Consider the following 20332-nt stretch of genomic DNA (forward strand, 5'->3'; position numbering starts at 1 on the left):
ACTCCTAGCTAGCTACCTTCTTCAATCATATACAAAATACTAAGATTTTTTGTATATATATTTTTTATTTTCTTTTAAGTCCATGATAGATTTTTGTTTAGAAAACAATGTTTCCATTAAAACAATTGAGAGATACATTAATATAAATAAAAAAAAAATTAGATTGGAGAAATGCGTTTTTTATATTTCAAATAGCTAAAATTTAGCTTCAATAGAGTATAAATTATTATTTTGGTTAAAAAAACACTGACATCTAACTAAAATGAGAAAAATTAAATAGCTCCACACAACTGAGATCATATATCTTAATTTGCATTTACTTTTAGCATTATTTTTTTTTATTTTCTATTATTACTAACAACTATTTTTAATGTTTATCAACACATATTCAAATATTTCTTTATGTTAAAAAATTAAATTAACGGTGCTTATATTTTTTTTTATATGTTACAAATTAAGGGTGAGGTAACTAATATAATCAAATTATCATTTGCACAAAGAAAAAGATTGGAGAAGATTCCAAATCAAAGAAATTATATATTTTTAAGGGTATTTGCTTTACATGATATTTTATAATATTTGATAAATAATGATAAGAAAATGGTAGTGATGAAATTACATAATTTATATATATATCACATAATTTGAATCATTAAATTCAAAATCAACGGTAAGATTAATTAGTAGTCGCGTGTTTCTTTAACAACATGGAGGATTCAAATTCATTAATGAGAGGAGTGGTGGTGGTAGGAATTAATTGGATGATATTGTCAGTTTATTATTCTGTAAAATATTTTATTAAATTTTATGAGTTGTGAATATTTTTTTAAAAATAAGTTTTAAAATTGATTATAATATTTTTTTATGTTTGCCAATTTTCTTATCAAATATTTTATGGAAACAATTAATGCAGAGAAATACCTCACGCTCACTACCACTCTCTTTACCTTTGCCTCAACATCACCATTTCCCCTTTTAATTCTACTTCCCTACATGGCTTATAGGAAACACTTCGTAAATTTCAATGTACTTGAAGGTTAAAATAAAAGGAACGATGAAAAGAAATGTGTAGCAGGGATGGAAGGGAGTGTATTAAAATATATTTCGTAATTTTATAATAGTTTTCTAGTAATTTTAATAAATATAAAATCAATTTTATTGGCATGTATACGTACATGCTAGTGGGTGGAAGACATTCACAATATTTTAGGAACACACATGTTATATTTCTCGACATTCAAATGACAATTTTCATGACAATATTAGAAGTATCGAGACATCCAAATAACAGTATGTGTTTGCATTTATACAATAACTAGCTTTGATACCCGCGCGATGCCGCGAGTCATTTTTTTTTATAAAAAATATTAAAAAAAATAAAAATTTAAAAATCTTGGATTTTTCTACAAAGTTACACCCAAAAATCATGGGGTTTGGCTGCAACGCCTGACCTAAGAGTAATATTTATAATATTTATAATAAAATAAAACTTGCATGACCCAAGTTTAAGTAAGCTTTACTGTAACACCGGACCCAAGAATATTGGATGTAGGTCTGGCTATAAAGTCGTGTCATAAAAGTGTGATAATTAAATAGATTAATTAAAAAAAACAAAGAAAAAAATCAACAAAAAGAAAAAAACTAATGAAGAAAAAGAAAAGGAAATTGAATTAATTGGGTTAATCCTTTAAACCAGGTTATCTCATAAAACCTGGGATTTGCATCATGAAAGTTTGATAACTAAATAGAAAAAAAAATGACAGGTTTACCCAGAATTAACCAGGTTAACCCATCAAACCAAGTTAACCCGTCAAGTCCGAGATACGTGTCATGAAAGTCTGATAATTAAATAGAAAGAAAATTACCTTAAACAAACTAAACTAAATGAAAAAAATAATTCGTCAAATCAGGTTAATCCCATCAAACCTGAGATTTGTATCATGAAAATATGATAACTAAATAAAAAAAAATTAACATTAACAAACTAAATCAAACAAAAAAAATTCATTAAAAAAATTAAAAAGAAAAAACAAAAAAAAAAAACAGTCATATAATATAATACAATATAATAATAATTATAATGAAAAAACATGGGGAAAGCTAAAGCTAAATTCTCAATCAACTCAATATTAAAAAAATAAATTTAACAAAGATAATTTAAAAAATAAACATGTGGGGGAAACACTGCAGCCAAACCAAAATCATGTAAGGGAAACACTGTAGTAATTCATAGTGTTTTTTTTAAAAAAAAAATCTACAAAGCTAAGTTCTCAACCAGCTTAATATATAAAAAAAACCGAGATCCGTGTAATGAAAGTATGATAACTAAATTAAATTTTTTTTTCACATTAACAAACTAAATTAAACAAAAAAAATTCATTAAAAGAAAAAAAAACACAAAAAAAAAAGCAAAACAAAAAAAAACCCATGGGCAAAAAAAAAAAAAAAAAAAAAAAAGGTCAAGTATTTCACTATGTGCACAGTGATACATTATATGTAAAAAACAAAAGAAACAAAAGCGAGGAAAAAAAAAAAAACAAAACCGCTACAGTGGAAAAAACTCACGCGTTTAAAAAAAACAAAAAAATAAAAGAATGAAAAACTGCTAAAAAAAACCAAAAACAAAAAAAAATGCGACAGAAGAAAAAAAGAAAAAAAACTGCAAAAAAAATCAGACTATGGACTGCATTGTGCAGTCCACAGTAAAAGGCTTAAAAAGGAAAAGGAAAAATAAGAAAACAAAACAAAGGCATACGCCACGGGTTATTTTTTTTTTCTTACATAAAAAATATAAAAAAATGCTAAGATCTAAGAGTGTTATGTCTTTTTACAAAGATATACTCAAGAGCCTTTGGTCTAGCTGCAACGCTTGACCCAAGAGTAATATTTATAATAATATTAAACTTATATGACTCAAGTTTAAGTGAGTTTGGTTGTAACATCAGATCCAAGAGCCTTGAATGTGGGTCTGGTTGCAAGGTCGTGTCATAAAAGTGTGATAATTAAAAAGAAAAAAAAAACAAAGAAAAAAAAACACATGAAGAAAAAAACTAATGAAAAAAAAAGAATAAAAAATTTGAATTAACTGGGTTAACCTTTCAAATCAGGATAACCCGTCAAACCTTAGATTCGCGTCATGAAAGTTTAATAACTAAATAGAAAAAAAAAATTGACGGGTCAACCCATAATTAACTGGGTTAACATGTCAAGCTTGGAATACGTGTCATGAAAGTCTGATAATTAAATAGAAAGAAATTTAACATTAACAAACTAAACCAAATGAAAAAAATTAATTAAAAAAAAGAAAAAAAAATAAAATATTTAGTTAACTCGTCAAACTCGGGATCAATTAACAAACTAAATTAAACAAAAAAAAATAAAAAGAAAAAAAACTAAGAAAGAAGCCAAAAAAAACCCATAAAGGCATAAAAAACCAAAACAAATACAAAAAAAAAAAAAACAAAAAATAATATATATTATAATATAATAATATAATAATAATAATTATTATTATAATTATTATATATATAATAATTATTATATATAAGTATAATTAAAAGACGTGGGAAGCTACAGTGCTTTCCCCATGCCTTTTAGAGTTTTTTAATGTGTCACTGACGACCTCTTCACTCCCCTTCTTTTCTCTCTTTTACCTTTGAAATTCATGTTGGTTGTTCAAAAATTCAAAGTTATCTTCTTATTTATTAATAATTCAACTTTGATTCTTTTTTTTTTTTCTAATTTTTGTTATTGACTCTTTTGCCAAATTTTATTTCTTATTTCTAATCATGATTTGTTAATTTTTTTTCAAATGAGGTTCTTATTATTTTTATTTTTTTTTTTATTTTGGATCTTCTATGATTTTTATCTTTCTTTTCAGCTTTCCCCTTCAATTTCAAATTCTGTGATGTCCTCTCATATATTTTTTTATTTCAAGTTTGGTCTTAATTTTTTTAATAGTTGTGTTTTGAATCTTTTTGTATAATTTTTTTTTTAATTTCATCTATAGACATTTGATTTTTTGGGGATTGAATTTTGAGATTTTTCTAGATGAGGTGCTTCCAATTTAGTGACTCGATTCACGATTTGAAAAGTTAACACAAATTGACATAAAAAAAATTTACTTGGTTTTTTTCTTCAATTTAATTATTCAACGTTTATTTTGAAAAAACAGGCTTCATGATTTTTTTTAACTAGGTTATCTTTATCTCATGATTTAGACAATAGGTATGGGCGAATAACTCTGGTATTTTTTTGGGTTGTTTTTTATATATTTTTTAATTTCATCCTTTAAAATTGGATTCTTTTTAAAACCAAATTTCATCAATTTTTCTTGTTCAACCTTCTATTAGGTATTATGTTCCCGTGATCCGACTTCGAGGTTTAATGGCCTTACCAGGTTTTATGGGGGTTTTATTTTATCAAGCTTCTCTTTGTTGATTTATTTTTTTCAATTTCACCATTCCACATCTAGATTGTTGTGAAGTGGCCATCATTATTTTTTCTTAAATTTCATTTTATGAGGTTGGCCTAGCCTTATGACCCAGGTTATGAGATTATCATGCTAACTCGGGTTGACTTAAGATTCTTTATTTTTTTTTTTTTTAATTTTATTATTTAACATTGAATTATCTTAGAATTCAACGTGATTTTATTCTCTTTCAAAAAGTATTTTTTTTTTTTCTGGTCATCATTATTATCTTTTCTTTTAAATTTTGTTTCATTTTTTATAGTTAATTTTTCTATTATATAATTAAATAAAATTTTCTTATTAGACCCAGGAGGTCCATAACTCGGACGCATCTTATTGGAGTTGCTTCATTCATGTTTACTAGATGCCAGTCATGTAATTTTCTATAATTTTTTAATTTTGATTTGATGATATATCTTTAATAATATTAAAAAAGAAAACACTTAATTTTAATTAGCATATAATTAGATAGATAGCTGAAGTTCTGCCTTGGCCAAACTAAATGTTTTATAACATAAAAAACAATGTTCAGGCCTGGTAAACTTTATCTGATGCATTCACTCGAAAAACCTAGAATTCAAAGCTTCACTTGAGCCCTAAACCAACCAGACCTGTTAAGTCGAGTCTGACGGAGAAATATACAATTCAAATTTAGATGCTAACTTAGGATCCATTTGGAAAGCGACTGCAGTGCAATCCAAACAAATATTTTAGGAGTTTATATAGTGTTAATAGTTAATTTTTAAAGTTTTTTTTATTTAAAAATATATTAAAATAATTTATTTTAAACATTATTATATTAAAATAATCTAAAAAAAATTAAAATTTTTTTTTTATGAAAAGTCCCACGCCGACCATGACCTCATATCACAGGGTATCTCTCTTCTCTTCGCTGGAAGCCATGGCTGCCATGGTCCCATCTTGTGTTAATCCTGCCATCATGATCTACAGACAAACTACATTGTTGTCGTCATCATCAGAAACCACCTTCCTTTCTTGCAACTAAAGCACATTACAGCACACTACTCTCGCTGTCTCTCTCTAGCCTCTAACTCTCCATTGACCAATCAGCTGCCCAACCCACCTAAAAAGGCGGGAAATCTTTTCCCTTTTCTCTTTCTTGGTCCAAAAAAAGCAACTGGCTCATCATTTTTCTCTCTTAATTTTGATAGTTGTTACATTACACTAGTATATAGTGTATGTGTGTGTGTCTATATACACCCTCTTATTTTCAAAGCCAATTTAAATTAAAAAAAATGATGTCAAAAGATGAAAAGGAAGCCTCTTTATCAGGCATCAACAACACAATCGAGGTCCAGGTAAAGGGGAAAAAAAATAAAAAACAAAAGACCATTCTTTTTCTTTCTATATATATATATGCATTGGTAGGCACATAAAGAATAAAGATTTATGCGTTCACTCTCTCTCGTTGTTAATTTAGATAGAAACTCAGATGGATTTTATGGATCCATGGTTGTCTCAGTGATTAATATCACATATTTAACACTATTAAGACCTTTTTTTTTGTTGGTTATTTATGTGGAAATTGCAGGAGAAAGAGGAGGAGAGGGAACTGGACCTCGGATCTGAAGAGCTTGATCCTCCTTTACCTCTCACTGTTACCTCCCGGGTAATTTTTAAGTTTCTGTTTTTTTAGGGAGTGGAAATGGTGCTACAATGTAATTATTTTTTAGGGTAAATTGAAATTTCTGTTCTTTTTTCTGTATCTCTTCTGTTACTTTGAATGAGGAAGCGGTAGAATGTGATCGAATAAAGGCATTGGAAATAACTTTTGTATGGGTAAATTGAACTTTTTCTTTTTCTTTTTCCTGTTAATTTGCGTGAGAAAATTGTAGAATGTGATAATATAAAGGAATGGGAAATGATTGTTGAGCAGGCTACGTTGATCTCCCCCCCCCCTTTTTTTTTGTGTTTCTCCAAGAGAGGAAATGTTAAGACTGGTTATTTTGACTAGTTTAGTATTTTGGATTTGATTTCAGGTATTGTATATGTTGGGAGATATAACAGCAGGTCCAGCGTATAGGTTTGCTCAATGGCTGGAGTTGGTTCGTAAGAGAAGTGGCAAGTATCGTGCCTCAGGGTTCCCGCACCGGTCTTACGGGCTCGAAACTATGCCCTCTAGGTCTGCCATCTCCCTCTCTCTATGTCATTATTTATATCAACCATCAAACTAATTATGGTGATTAGTTCTGATAGACTGAATGCTGATGATTTATTGTTAATTTTACTCTTGAGGCAGATAGTTAATGAGCTTATAAGGGGAACCTTTGAAGTAGATTTGCGATAATATGGGAAGTGAGATGTGAGAAATGTGAGTACAGGAATTTAAGGACAACTACCTTAGACATTCAACACAAAAGGGAACTTTTCTTAATTCATGTATGTAATTCTAGTGTTGATAGAAGTCATCTAGTTTTTGTCTTTAGATGTTTATAATTTTATGCTCTTGGGAACGATAGGAATGCATCACCAGCAGAGAAATAAATTGAAATTTGTCTCTCCTAATTGCATTTCTTATTGTCATGCCAAGAAGCGCCTACTATAACTATTGGCAAGAAGCCTGTGATAAACCACCTGCCTGTTTCATTACAGCAAGTGAATGAGGGGGAGATGTTGGGTAGTTCTATGATCATATAAATGAAACTGCAAACATTTCATACTAGTTTTTTTTGTTTTTGTTCATTAAAGCATGATGCACATGCTCTCTCTCTCTCTCTCTCTCTCTCTCTCTATATATATATATATATATATATATATATATATATATAAATACACTCAGAGTGAATTTTCCTTTCATCTAGTTGTCATGATTGCTATGCAGTCAGGGAGAATCTCTTGTTGATTCAAAAAGCCCACCTCCTGAGCAATCTCCAGAGATCAGTTTGTGGGACAGGCTTGGTAAAGCTGCTGCATTGGATATCGAGTTGAGCTCTTTTTCTTGGGACATGCTTTCTTCCCTTCACCACACTGAGCATAATAGTAGCAATGAAAATTCCGAGGATGAAATGAGCAAAGCCCTTGAAGTATGTTATCCAATTCACACTAGTATAGTTTAAACAGCATCTGCTTTTTAATATATATTATTAAAAGCTAAAGCACAAAGCCTTTGGGATGACATTATTCTTAAATGAATACCATCTTGATTCTTATTTTTCAAGGTAACTGACTAACCTGCTTATGAATCAAGGGTTGTTTTGGATTTGTCCAACTGAGTTTAATTTATTCAATAGCATAGACAAGTTCTCAGGTTATTGACAAGCTAGGATTTCTGTGTAAGACAATGTTGAACTGCTATATTTTCCATTATAGGGGTATCATTAAAGAATATTGAGTTTTGCCTGTATGTAACAGAAATTAGAGAAGAAACCAGTGCATCACGGTTTCTATTCTCATTGGCCATCTCAAATTCTCTTCAGCTGTGTGCATGTAGGTAACTGTAAATTCTGGGGGGGTTGTCTTCTTTGCCTTATTCAATCAACCTGGAAATGTTGATGCTTTTCATAAGGAAGCCGCAGCTGTCATAAAGTTTTCTTCTTCCAGGATGGCCACACAATCAGAACGTCTTGGCTATGAATTTGCAAAGTGGTTAGGAGTCCAAACTCCTCAGGTTACACTGTTATAACCCAGTAGTTACTGGTTTTTCTAAGACCAACCAGCATTGAAGTCTCTTCTTAAAAAATCTTGCCTGGCCTTTTGCTTCCCTTCTTAATGATGGTAAATATTTCTGCTGGAATGTTACAGGCTAGAGTCATTCATATTTGCAGCCCAGAGTGGCTCCAGATCAAGGAAGCTGGAGAGAAAGCAAGAGTTGTAGCAGCTTTGGAAGGAGATGAAGTAGGTGAAGTGACGTGTTCTGAACTTTTGGAAGCTCTTGAACTTAGCCGATGCCTTCTTCTGATGAGGTGAAACTAGAACCTGATTTGTGCATTACATATTATAAAGTGATATCATAAAAATTTTCAACTTCCTTCCCATGCTGTCTCCTTATCTAATAGGCTGAAAGGGGAAGGGTTGGGAAAAGAGATTTATGCTCTTTATAATCCATATCATGAGTGTGTGTAATGAAATTCAGATTTTTAGAATCATGAGGTGGCTACACTGACCTGAGCAGTACCGCACACCCGTTTACCAAGAAACTTAGGGACACCATAACTAAAAGTTTGAGCTAGTAAAGAGTATTACTTGATATCATCATATGCTGATTCCTCTTTCCTAGGATACTCAATCAATTCCCTGGTCTCTACTCCTTGTACTCTAATATTATAGTGATGGGGATGCACAGTTTTTCATATCACAAGCATTGCAAAATTGCCTTTTCCATTAGTGTTTCAAAGGCCAAAACATCCTGTTTTTGCAGCTATGTTCATGGATCTCCTTTATTGGAGAGCTCAAATTCATTTGAGTCACGTGAAACTGCAGAAAGAATTGCAGCAGCAATTGGTAGGGTCTTCCTGTTGGACCTTGTCATCAGAAACGAAGATAGACTACCTTGCCGTGAGCTCAGATGGCGTGGAAATCCCGCAAATCTGTTGCTGGCTGAGAAAATGACCCCGTCAAATGTCAATGCCTTGGAGGATGCTTTTGACTCTGCAATTAACCGATACCGACCAAGGGTGATTAAAGCTCTACAGAAAGAAAGAAGGGCAACTTCAGTGGATTGCAGGCTTAACTCTCATAATCAAGGAGGACCAGGAATGAAATCACAGGGCTCGGATGTTTTTGATATTACAGAAGCTCCAAAGTCTAACAAAGTGCTAAGAGTTCGAAAATCAGGAGAATCATTGTCTTCTGATCTCATTTCTCATGCTGTGGCTATTGATTCTGGTGTTCCTCGTTGGCCTCCTGCTGGAAAACGCACAAATGACCAGGCAAATTATCCTAAATTGATTGAGTTGCTTATCAACAGTTCTGATTACTCCTCTAATTTGTTATATGAAATAACTGGGGGGAAATTAGGAGCTCCTCCATTGGAAGGCACTGACTTCACTGATACACGAGTAACTGAAATGACTTCAGCTGTTCAGGAATTTCGTGGTGGGTTTCGTGCTGCTCTCAGGGATCTGCAAGGTTTCCATATATTCCTTCTCACTCTTCACCAAAAACTAGATAGTGTGTTACGAGTGTTTTTGAACATCACAAATAAAACATCAAGGGACTGTGACAGAGATGATTTGGTGGTCCCTGAGTCACCTTCACATGGAGTTGTTCATTGTCCTTCTCCACCGAGTAAGGAACGGTTTCTTAATGATAACCATCCAGAGTTTAGTGATTCAGATTTGCAGCGAATTGCTCAAACTCCAAGGTCATCTTCAGGAAATAAAGAGTGCTCAGATTCTAGTTCTCCCATGTCAAGAGAAAGCTGGCATGGAAAGTTTCCCAAGGGGAGTGTAGAGCCCCTTCGTTGCCTGCGTCTGGCAACAAAGCTCCGAGACATTCATAAATTTGCCAAGGTAAGCATGTCAGTTAACATGGATATGAAAATCATATGCTCACTAGGCTTAGATCACTGGTTATGGTGCTTAAAGATGACAAATCAGAAACCAAATAATCATGAAGCAAAATCTTGGTTCCAAAAATGTCTTTTTTCTCCAATTCCATGCTCGACTTTACTATATCTTACATATTTTCATAATTGAAAAAATGGACTGGTTAAGTTCTCATCTTTGTTGTTAATCAGTAGCTGGCTCTTTTAACCAATTGATGTGACGCTGCATATTTAGCAAAAAATGGCACAGTGAAAAAAGGGTAGAAACATGATCGAGGAATGCAAGAGGCAAAATGTCCAAATTTTTTAAGCCATCAATTGGATGAGAAGTAATTTGCTCATGTTCTACAGATTTTTCTCCTTCTTACATGGTTTTAAGAAGAAACAATTATTGCATTGATGCATCGTACTTCTAATAATCTTCTGCAAAATAGCCCCCTTTAAAGTGAGGAGGAAAAAACCAAAAAACCTCATGTGTTAAGAATCAAAAGAGAATAGATAATTATTGATACTTTGATTTCATAATTTCCATGTGGATCAATAGCAGGCGTCACCTCATTGAGTATAATTAAACATCATAAACTCTGAAACTTGACTGGAATAGAAGGTCATGTAGCAGGGGAACTGTTTAGTATTTAATCATCTTACTTTACTAGAAACTCTATTTTGTGAGAAATGTAGAGAAGCATGCCATGACATGTGCTAATTAGCAAGCAAATAAGCATACATTTGAAAAGGGCTGAAAACTTTAGTTACTGCATTGTGTAAGGGGAAGAAAATAAAGATGTTTTTCATTGTTCTAACATCTTAATGTTTGACATGCATAATTATATGCTCAGGTGGATAATGAATCAAATAAAGAACTTGAACAATGGAATGAAATGCTGAGAAATGATGTTATCAAACTCTGTCAGGAGAACAATTTCCAAACAGGGTTTTTTGAGGGCAGTGATAGTAACTGCGTCGTGGATGCATACGAGTTAAAGGTAATAGATCCATTCAATGTTCAGGTTGCATGTCTAATATGAAGTTTTTTATTTTTGTTTATCAATTCCTACTATAGAAGACTGATCCATGGAACATCTATTTTCCTTATTTTAGGATTTTTGTTTTCCATTTTAACTTGCAGGTAAGATTAGAGCACATTCTTGAGAGGATATCATTGATCTCCGAATCTGCAAACACAGAGAAGCCATCATCAATCACAAATAGCCTGTTTATTGGTGGCGCCTTGGCTGCAAGATCTGTGCACACTTTGCAACATCTAGGAATCACACACGTTTTGTGTTTGTGTGCCAATGAAATTGGACAGTCAGAGTCTCAACACCCAGATCTATTTCAGTACAAAAATTTTTCTGTGAGTTTTTCTTTTCCATTTGCATTAGTTCCATACTTCTGGAAACTATGCTCTGTTTTGTTTTATACGTATGACTAAAGCTGGATCAATTTGTTAAGTTTCCTTTACAAAAAGGAAAATTTTATTATAATGGTAGAAGCAGTTGCAGTTGTAGTGGTCTCGCAACTTCTTTAGTTTGCAACTATAACAATGGATAGAGCTTCATGTGTGCTCCTTTCTAGAAAAAGTAAATAGATTTTAGAAAACCTACTGTTTTTCTCTGCGACTTGTTTTTGTTTGTCGTCTTCTCCTAATATTGCAGCAGACTATGATCATAAAATTTAGAGATGATTTTCTTGATGTTTCTAATAGCCAAGTTTTCACATATTGATCTCTAAACAGCAAACACTCTGTATCATTGTTGATCAACAATCTTGAGCTCGTCATTTTTTATTCTTTTTCCAGCATATACTTGGAACCTGTCCTATATTCATAACACTACTTTCTACTCGAACAGATAACTGACGATGAGGATTCAAATATCAGCTGTATCTTTGAAGAAGCCTCTGATTTTATTGACCATGTTGAATCAGTAGGAGGGAGGGTTCTAGTTCATTGCTTTGAAGGGAGAAGTAGGAGTGCCACTTTGGTTCTTGCTTATTTAATGCTCAGGAAGTAAGTGAAAATCGCAAGCTTTTTCATTTTGTGGAAAAATTGCACAATGGAAGCTCTATCAGCACACATAATGATATTGAATTTCTGCAGTGGATAGACTGCTGCATCATAAGTTCTGTATGTTGAGCTTTTTCCTTCTTGATGCAGGAAACTCACTCTACTGGAAGCATGGAATGCTCTAAGACAAGTTCATCGGCGAGCTCAGCCCAATGATGGTTTTGCAAGAATTTTACTGGATCTTGACCAGCGACTGCACGGGAAGGTTTCCATGGAATGGCAAAGGCGGAAGCCAGAAATGAAGGTCTGTCCCATCTGTGGGAAGAATGCTGGTCTGAGCAGCAGCTCGCTCAAGCTTCACTTGCAGAAATCACACAAGAAGCTATCGTCAGGCAGTGTGGACAGTGCAATGACCATGGAGATACAGAAGGCTCTGGATGCACTGAAAATGACAAGAAGCGGCAGCGTCAGCCCTACTTTGAGGCAGTCTTCACCAGCTATAGATGACTAGGTACAGGAAATTCATTTCAGTGCGCAAGAAAATCAAGAACTTAACCCATTTCGCTTGTGGCCAGTTGTGAAACCACGGCATCTGTACACAGCAGCAAAATTTGCAGTATCAAGACATTGAATTGCAGCCCACATGATTTGTTGTACTAATTGAACACTGCAAGTTTTCAACAGAGGTTATCAAATAGACTCGGGTCAGTGCCACAGTGCTGATACGTTTTGGATTTTAGATTCAAGTAGACTGAAATGAGTGTAACATGCCCTTCATATTTTTCTAAGGAAAATTTGCAATAAATGGTTTTTCTGTATCCAAGCTTCATATTGAACACTTCGTGAAGAACCTTGACTTGCCATCTCTTGTATGCCTGGTAAAATGATAGTACATGATAAAGCATGCTAAGCGGCACAAATAAATAAAAAATAATCTTAAAGATTCCTCAAGATAACAATTTTGTGGGTAGCCATCATGAAATTTTAATGGTAAGGGACAATCTCCATTATAGAAAAAGCATGAACACGATTTTCCAAGTAAAATCACAATTTGTATTACTAGACGGTTACATAAAACAATCTTTCACGATTGGTCATTTCATTAAGAGAGCTAACCCAAACACCATATCCCCTAAACTATTCGAGCTATCATGGTGTAATACATACATATCCTTGAAACCCAGCCAGCGGTGAAGAAACAGCTCCCAGTTCCACTGCCAAGTAGTCCTTCGAATAAAACAGACTACACAACTATTTGCCAATTCGAATGAATACCGGAGTTACAAACAACATGCTAGCAAAGGTTTGCTGAGAAAGGAGTTGAGCTCTACGCAACATTCAACACATCCGGCAAGGCATCGGGAGCACCACCACTTTGACCATTGAGAACAATAACATTCCCATCAGAATCAACATCTATAATAACAGAATCACCTTCTTTGATCTCTGCTGAAAGCATTTTCTCAGCCATGCTGTCCTCGAGAAGCCTCATTATAGCTCTTCTCAAAGGCCTTGCACCATAGGCTGGGTTATACCCTTCATCTACCACCCTATCTCTAAATCTCTCTGTCACCTGAAGCTCTATTTCCTTGGCCTTCAACCTCTCAAAGACCTCCTTCAACATTATATCAGCAATATCCTTGACCTCCAGCTTGGAAAGTTGACGGAAAACAATCATCTCATCCAATCTATTTAAGAATTCCGGCCTAAAATACTGCTTTAACTCCTCTGTCACCAGGCTCTTAATCCGATTGTAACTGCTATCCTTCTCATCATAATCAAGATCAAATCCAATCTTGCGTCCTCCCTTCTCAATAACACTGCTACCAACATTTGAAGTCATTATCAGGAGAGTGTTTTTGAAGTCTACAGTCCTGCCCTTGCTGTCTGTCAACCTTCCATCTTCAAGAATTTGAAGCATAATGTTAAAGACATCAGGATGGGCCTTCTCAATCTCATCAAAGAGTACCACAGTGTAAGGACGACGCCTAACAGCCTCTGTCAACTGACCACCCTCAGTGTAACCAACATAACCAGGAGGCGAACCAATCAGCTTAGCAACAGTGTGTCTTTCCATGTACTCACTCATATCAAGACGGATCATGGCTTCTTCAGAGCCAAAGTAATACGCAGCTAGTGCTTTTGCCAATTCTGACTTCCCGACACCTGTTGGACCAGAAAATATGAAGCTAGCAATTGGTCGATTGGGATTCTTAAGTCCAACACGAGCTCGGCGGATGGCACGGCTGATTGCCTTGACAGCTTCATCCTGACCAACGACTCGCTTGTGAAGGGTATCTTCCATCTTTAGGAGACGGTCAGATTCATCTGTGGATACTTTCTCTACTGGAATGCCAGTCCAGGAAGAAACAATGTGCTGAATGTCTGTTTCAGTGACAGTGGGACCTACATCCCCTGCCTCTGTCTCAGCTTTGCTCATCTCTTTGCCTTTCTCCACAATAGCTGCAATCTGTGCTCTAAGGTCCATTTCTCTGTCTCGCAATTCCCCAGCCTGTTTAAGATCACCAATGAAGTGAGTTAGCTCAACAAATTGAGAAAAAAGATCAACATAAAGAAACAAAAGACAAGCAATGGGTGGTCTTATAGTCTCAGGCTGTGGCACCTCTCCTGAAACAACTTTTTCACTGTTCAATAATTAGACAACTCAAAAATTTGAAATCGTACCACTATAAATATTTTGGAAGTTCATTGAAATGTCTGATCTCATGGAAACAAGCAGGGTAGTCCTAGAAAACCCAATTAGACAATTGGAAAGCACAAAGAAAGAAGCAATCTGTACCTTTTCAAAGTCTTGGCCACGGACAGCTTCATCCTTTTCCTTTGTGATTTGTCTGACCTCTTTCTCAAGCTCTCTTGCTTCCTCAGGGACCTAAAAGAATAAAGTGGGGGGGGAAAAGAATATTGAAGGATGATGATGGATGATGATGGAGTAACTGGATACAAGACTGTACCTGTGCATGACGAAGCCGAACCCGAGAACCAGCTTCATCGATCAAATCAATTGCCTTATCAGGCAGAAAACGGTCACTGAAACAAATGCAAGAAAAAAAATATCAAGGAAGGGACAGCTTCTAAGGACTGTAATTATAGAGAGGGAGTAGATCTTTTGAAGGACTACTTGTACCAGACAGACATGGAAAAAATGAAAAAAAAAAAAATCTTCTTCTATAGAAAGGTACTTCATAGAATTACAACAGAATCTCATAGGAAAAAATTGTGAATTTGGGAGCATCTGATAGAATTAAAGCCAAGTGGAGTAAAGCTTCTGAAATGGTCCAAGCACATTTCTGGTGTATTGTGGAGGGTACAGTAGGAAGGAAAGAAAAATAGCAGGGAAAAACTTATTATGCACAGATCAAAAATATCAGCTCCAACAGAGACTGTCTGCAAGGTAGTCAAATGGCATCAATAACTACTGCAATTTGAAATGCTACCACTAGCTCTGCCAAGATGCATGTAAAATGCACCCCTACAGGGAATGATATGCCAGGTATTTTCATCTCTTTCCATTGATAATCTTGGGTAGCCCATCATATGGTATCTCACGTTTCAAGTAAGCTTCAAGGTATGCTCAAAAGACCTAACAATGGACTTCAGAAATACATTACTTGTTTTCTTAAGATATACAAGCAATGACTTTTCTCCTCTATAAATAAGCATTTGTAAAGCAATAAGCGTGACAAATGCCACAGATATGTGAAATTATAGAACATAAATGTGAACTAGAAAAAAAAAATGTTTATTTATGGCTCACTTACCTGATGTACTGGTATGACAACTGAGCAGCTGCTACTAAGGACTCATCTGTGTAACGGAGCTTGTGGTGGATCTCATATCGCTCACGAAGTCCTTTCAAAATCTGTATCGTTTCATCTACAGATGGCTCAGGTACTTTGACTGGCTGGAAACGTCTTTCTAAAGCAGGGTCCTTCTCAATGTGCTTTCTGTATTCATCTAGGGTTGTAGCTCCAATACACTGCATTAAGGAGGACGAATCAGAATCGAAGTCGAATTTGAAACTCAGAGCCACAAATTTCACATATAAACAATAAACTATATTGGCCATACACAGAGGGACAGTGGCCAGCCCCAAACGCTGGATATAACATTTTCAGTTATTACAACATATAATAATCAGGTCCAATAAAGACTCAATAATTCAAGGAAACACAAACCATGACAATTTAGAGACAAATTCATAGTTAATAAGAAGACTCGGTACAGGAAAGGCTTCAGAGTTTCCAAACCATTGAAAAAATCGGGCCAGAAATTGAGAGAAGGTATGATCAAATCAAGTTTAAGCACCAAAAGAAATTTTTAAAAAATATATATAAAAAAAAAAAAAAACTCAAAAGTTTCACACACAAGAGGCTCCAATGAACGGTTCATCAAGGTATGATCAACTCAACTTTCATAGTCAGCATTTTTTTGAAAAAAATAAGTGAAGCTTAATAGTCAGCATAGTAGATGTAACACTCAAACTGCATGCAACAAACTGATAATGGCCTCCAGCCATAGCATTTAACAATTACCCCCAATTACATCTAGCTGGTCCCCAAAACTCAGATGGTTAAAAAAAAATAGCCAGTGAATATCATGTGCACAAGACAAGAAAAAGTTACCTGCAATTCACCTCTTGCAAGAGCTGGTTTCAAGATATTAGCAGCATCAATAGCTCCTTCTGCAGCTCCTGCCCCTATCAGGGTATGCACCTCATCGATAAAGAGCATTATTTCATCACTCTGCTTGATTTCCTCCATTAGCTTCTTTAATCTTTCCTCAAACTCTCCACGGTATTTAGTTCCAGCAACAAGAAGGCCCATATCAAGGGTGATAACCTGGGTTACACCAAAAAAAAAATCAGTCTTTCTAGAGTACAGTATTCTCCTGACCAACTCAAAATTTAAATGGAAATCCTTTATAAAAACTTATCATAAATATAGCATAGCAATGCAAATTTCTTGCAAATTCTGATGGTTATGAGTAAGTACTAGAATGAGCAAAAAAAAATTGTCCATCAGATCATTGAATCTCCCATTTAAAACTGTGGTTTTAACATTACAAATGATTGAGAAAGCTTTGTTTATTAATAGGTGTGCCCTGAGCATACATGATTCGGTGCAATTGTTATACCAATGGAAGTAGACCTTTTGAAGTTCAAAAGTCATCCTGTAACAACTAAATAAAAAGTCATTTCACAATCTGTTATTTAAACAGAAAAGCAAGTATTCAGGTTAAAATTTAACCTTATAGCTTCAGAAGGGTCCACACTGTAACCATTTATACCAATAAGCACAACTAAGTAAGCCAAAAAGATGAGAAAAAAACCCAGATGCCCACCCAAACCATGTCAAGTAACTGAACCAACACGCACCTTCTTTCCCTCAATTGTCTCAGGAACATCACCACTTGCTATCCTCTGAGCAAGACCTTCTGCAATTGCTGTTTTTCCAACCCCTGGTTCTCCAATAAGACAAGGGTTGTTCTTAGTTCTTCGGCCCAAGATTTGGATGACACGTTCTATTTGTGGCTGCCTTCCAACAACAGGATCCAATTTACCCTGAAGGAGAAAGAAATCATCTTAAGACAAGCACCTAGAAGAGAAGTAGCTACATATAACATATTAACCATAAAAAATAAGCCTTAATATTAAATCACCTCCTCTGCTAGCTTAGTCAGGTTAGTTCCATATTCCTCTAGTGTAGGCATCTTGTTGTTACTGCTTCCAGGTCCAACAGTGGATCCAGCCAGGTTCTCCGTGCTCTCACCCACCATGCGAATGACCTAATCACAACAGTCAACACTTCATTGATTCTAAAATTACAAATTAAGTAGCTCAATGACACAGAAAATTAGGTTGAACTTTAAAGTTCCAAAGATGCATTGCTTGCCTGAGTTCGGATGTTACTAGGATCAGCGCCTAAATTCTCAAGAACACGGGCTGCTACACCCTCACCTTCACGAAGTAGCCCGAGAAGTAAATGCTCAGATCCAATGTAGTTATGACCTGAAAAGATTCATGGAGGTCGGATCTGGTTAACATTGAAGGCTTCATTTCTTGAAGCATCACACACAAACACATAACAGAATCACTGCCCAGTTGAGAGGGAAAAAATTGAGTCACAAGAACTGGAATGGACTTGAATTACAAGGCAAATTTTGTGATTCCATTCATTTAGCACAGTTCAATATCTCATTGGAGTTGGATCTCTCAACAACACATATTATGTTATGATTGCAATAACAGTTCCATGTGAAATTCTACAGTAATCTTCAAAAGTATTCATCCCAAATTTAAGAGGAATTAGTTCAAAATACACCTATGCCAATACCCAGAAACTAGGTTTTGCCCTGTCAAAGGCAGAAAAAGGGAAAGAAAAAGAATCTAACCAAGTTGGCGGGCTTCCTCCAATGATAGTTCCAAGACACGCTTGGCACGAGGAGTGAATGGAATTTCCACAGCAACAAATCCACTGCCCCTCCCAATAATCTTCTCTACTTCTACACGTGCATCTTTAAGATTAATTCCCATGGATTTGAGAACCTTTGCAGCAATTCCAGTCCCTTCACCAATAAGACCCAACAGGATTTGTTCTGTTCCAACAAAATTATGACCAAGCCGTCTCGCTTCCTCTTGGGCAAGCATGATTACTTTGATTGCTTTTTCTGTGAATCGTTCAAACATAGCTCTAGGTACAAATCGCTTAGCCTTTTGCTGCCTGGGAGAGATTGTAATTGCAACCTTGGAATGGAAAGATTGTCCATGTCTCAACAGTGTATCTAAACAGTTAGCACTTCGCAATCCCGAGTATCCACTCATTACCAAACCCTGAGATGGTGAGCTGGACATCATTTTGACAGAGGAATCTCTTCGTTTTTTAGATTCTTCAAATTGACAATGCCTTAGACGAGGAGCTATGGCAGGAATATTAGCAGAATGAACTAGCAGCCTAGCCATGTTATGTTTGGGAAAGAGTCTGCAAGTCACAATGGCATATGTCAGTGAAAACCTTAAAACAAAGGAGCAAAGAGACAAAAAAAAAAAAGTTCCTTAATACCAGCTTGAGGAAATTAATCACAAATCAATACCCAGAGTCTAATGATAGGAAAAGAGGAATCTTATCATAAAATCATACAATGAAAAGCAAAAACCCATTCATTGTTTCCGCATCATTTGTCGGCAAATGCAGCTTGTAACGATTTGAAAATCAAAACAGGTCAAGATTTCTCAGGGATAAAGCAATCCCCTGTTGAAATAGTTCATTTCACAAAGAATAAAATACTAAAATTTAGCAGAACCAGCATCGAAAACAGAAAAAACAAGCGACTAACATCATTCCCTACTATTTCACAAATTAAAACATCATTCGAACCTAACCAGAAAAGCAAGTAAACCTTGTCTGAAGACTCTCCTCACTATCTACCAAAATCAATTTTTTTTCTAATAACTAATTACCAACTCGAACAGCACAGTTACCCATAAAACAGACCGAAGCTCTTCTATCTACAAAAAAAAAAAAAACCTACCAGTTTTAGACTAACTATAATAATAATAGCCATAATAACCTTAAAACCTGATCAATTCAAGATATATATAATCAAAAGACACTAAATAAATAGAAGAACAATCGAATATTTACTCTATCTAGTAAAACCCTGAAAAAATTCGAAGTAGTTAAATTGAAACAAAAATCAATGAACAGCAACTTCTCAAAACAAACTAATATTTGACAGATTGAAATGTAACAAACAAGCAAAGAAACAAAAGAATCAATCAAGCTTACCGAGATTAACTTAAACGGAAGGATAACAAAATTAAACGGAGAGAGAGAGAGACCTGAAGGGGTCTATCTTTAGAGAAATGGAAGAAGAGAGGGATACATTACAGGGCCCTCAACAAGTGGGAGGAGGAGGAGGGGATAGAAATATAGATGGATGTGGTTTATGATAAGATATTATTATATTATAATAATATCGAACTGTTTTAATTTTCTTATGGACCCTTTATTTTTATGTTTGGTCATGTTACATCCTTTTAATTTTATTTTGGGTTAGATTCAACTATTGTGAAGATAGAAATGTGCTTCAAATTGTACTCACTAAAGGCTCAGCTTAGAGATTTTAAGATTGATAAACCGATACTATGATCATGTTTAAAAGCTAAAATTTTAAAGTCAACCAAATACACAAAGTATAGGGACTAAATATGATTTTTGACCCCTTCAGCTGCGTGACGGGTTAACGTTACAGCGGTCTTTTGATAGTTAATCTCACTGCAGGTTTTGCACCGTTTATTTCTATGGGTTACACGTGGTTTGTTGTGATC

General features: G+C 34.8%; 2 protein-coding genes across 4 annotated transcripts; one reads left to right on the forward strand and one right to left on the reverse strand.

Moving 5' to 3' along the window:
- Positions 1-5494: 5494 nt before the first annotated feature.
- Positions 5495-12803, forward strand: LOC118037736 (dual specificity protein phosphatase PHS1). 2 transcript variants are annotated; one of them, XM_035043821.2, is made up of 11 exons: positions 5495-5790; positions 6024-6101; positions 6472-6614; positions 7314-7515; positions 7923-8099; positions 8234-8394; positions 8850-9942; positions 10817-10963; positions 11107-11334; positions 11831-11988; positions 12136-12803. In XM_035043821.2, exons 1-11 carry the CDS (start codon positions 5671-5673, stop codon positions 12494-12496), a joined length of 2868 nt encoding a protein of 955 aa, XP_034899712.1. In that variant the 5' UTR covers positions 5495-5670; the 3' UTR covers positions 12497-12803. The 2 variants fall into 2 exon arrangements, with proteins under 2 accessions (XP_034899712.1, XP_073260978.1); XM_073404877.1 differs by lacking the exon at positions 5495-5790 and adding an exon at positions 5806-5856.
- A 212-nt stretch (positions 12804-13015) lies between these two features.
- Positions 13016-19976, reverse strand: LOC118037737 (chaperone protein ClpC, chloroplastic). Of its 2 annotated transcripts, none has more exons than XM_035043824.2 (10): positions 19844-19976; positions 18397-18983; positions 17898-18013; positions 17665-17790; positions 17381-17566; positions 16629-16844; positions 15765-15982; positions 14958-15033; positions 14786-14875; positions 13016-14497 (listed from the first exon to the last, which is right to left on the reverse strand). In XM_035043824.2, the coding sequence occupies exons 2-10, from the start codon at positions 18962-18964 to the stop codon at positions 13313-13315; spliced, it is 2781 nt and encodes a 926-aa protein (XP_034899715.1). In that variant the 5' UTR covers positions 18965-18983; positions 19844-19976; the 3' UTR covers positions 13016-13312. The 2 variants fall into 2 exon arrangements, with proteins under 2 accessions (XP_034899715.1, XP_034899714.1); XM_035043823.2 differs by having other exon boundaries at positions 19791-19951.
- Positions 19977-20332: the final 356 nt, after the last annotated feature.

The sequence above is a fragment of the Populus alba genome, chromosome 15, assembly GCF_005239225.2.
Source record: "Populus alba chromosome 15, ASM523922v2, whole genome shotgun sequence".
Lineage (NCBI taxonomy): Eukaryota > Viridiplantae > Streptophyta > Magnoliopsida > Malpighiales > Salicaceae > Populus > Populus alba.

What these genes read in the sequence shown, in the direction of transcription:
- LOC118037736 (XM_035043821.2), top strand. Translation starts at nt 5,671, where the DNA reads ATGTGTGTGTGTCTATATACACCCTCTTATTTTCAAAGCCAATTTAAA. An exon ending in CTCGAAACTATGCCCTCTAG is followed by an intron (nt 6,615 to 7,313) that starts GTCTGCCATCTC and finishes ATTGCTATGCAG; the next exon opens with TCAGGGAGAATCTCTTGTTG. An exon ending in ACATTCATAAATTTGCCAAG is followed by an intron (nt 9,943 to 10,816) that starts GTAAGCATGTCA and finishes TTATATGCTCAG; the next exon opens with GTGGATAATGAATCAAATAA.
- LOC118037737 (XM_035043824.2), bottom strand. Translation starts at nt 18,964, where the DNA reads ATGGCTAGGCTGCTAGTTCATTCTGCTAATATTCCTGCCATAGCTCCT. An exon ending in AGACAATTGAGGGAAAGAAG is followed by an intron (nt 16,845 to 17,380) that starts GTGCGTGTTGGT and finishes GGTGTAACCCAG; the next exon opens with GTTATCACCCTTGATATGGG. An exon ending in TTGTCATACCAGTACATCAG is followed by an intron (nt 15,034 to 15,764) that starts GTAAGTGAGCCA and finishes CATTTGTTTCAG; the next exon opens with TGACCGTTTTCTGCCTGATA.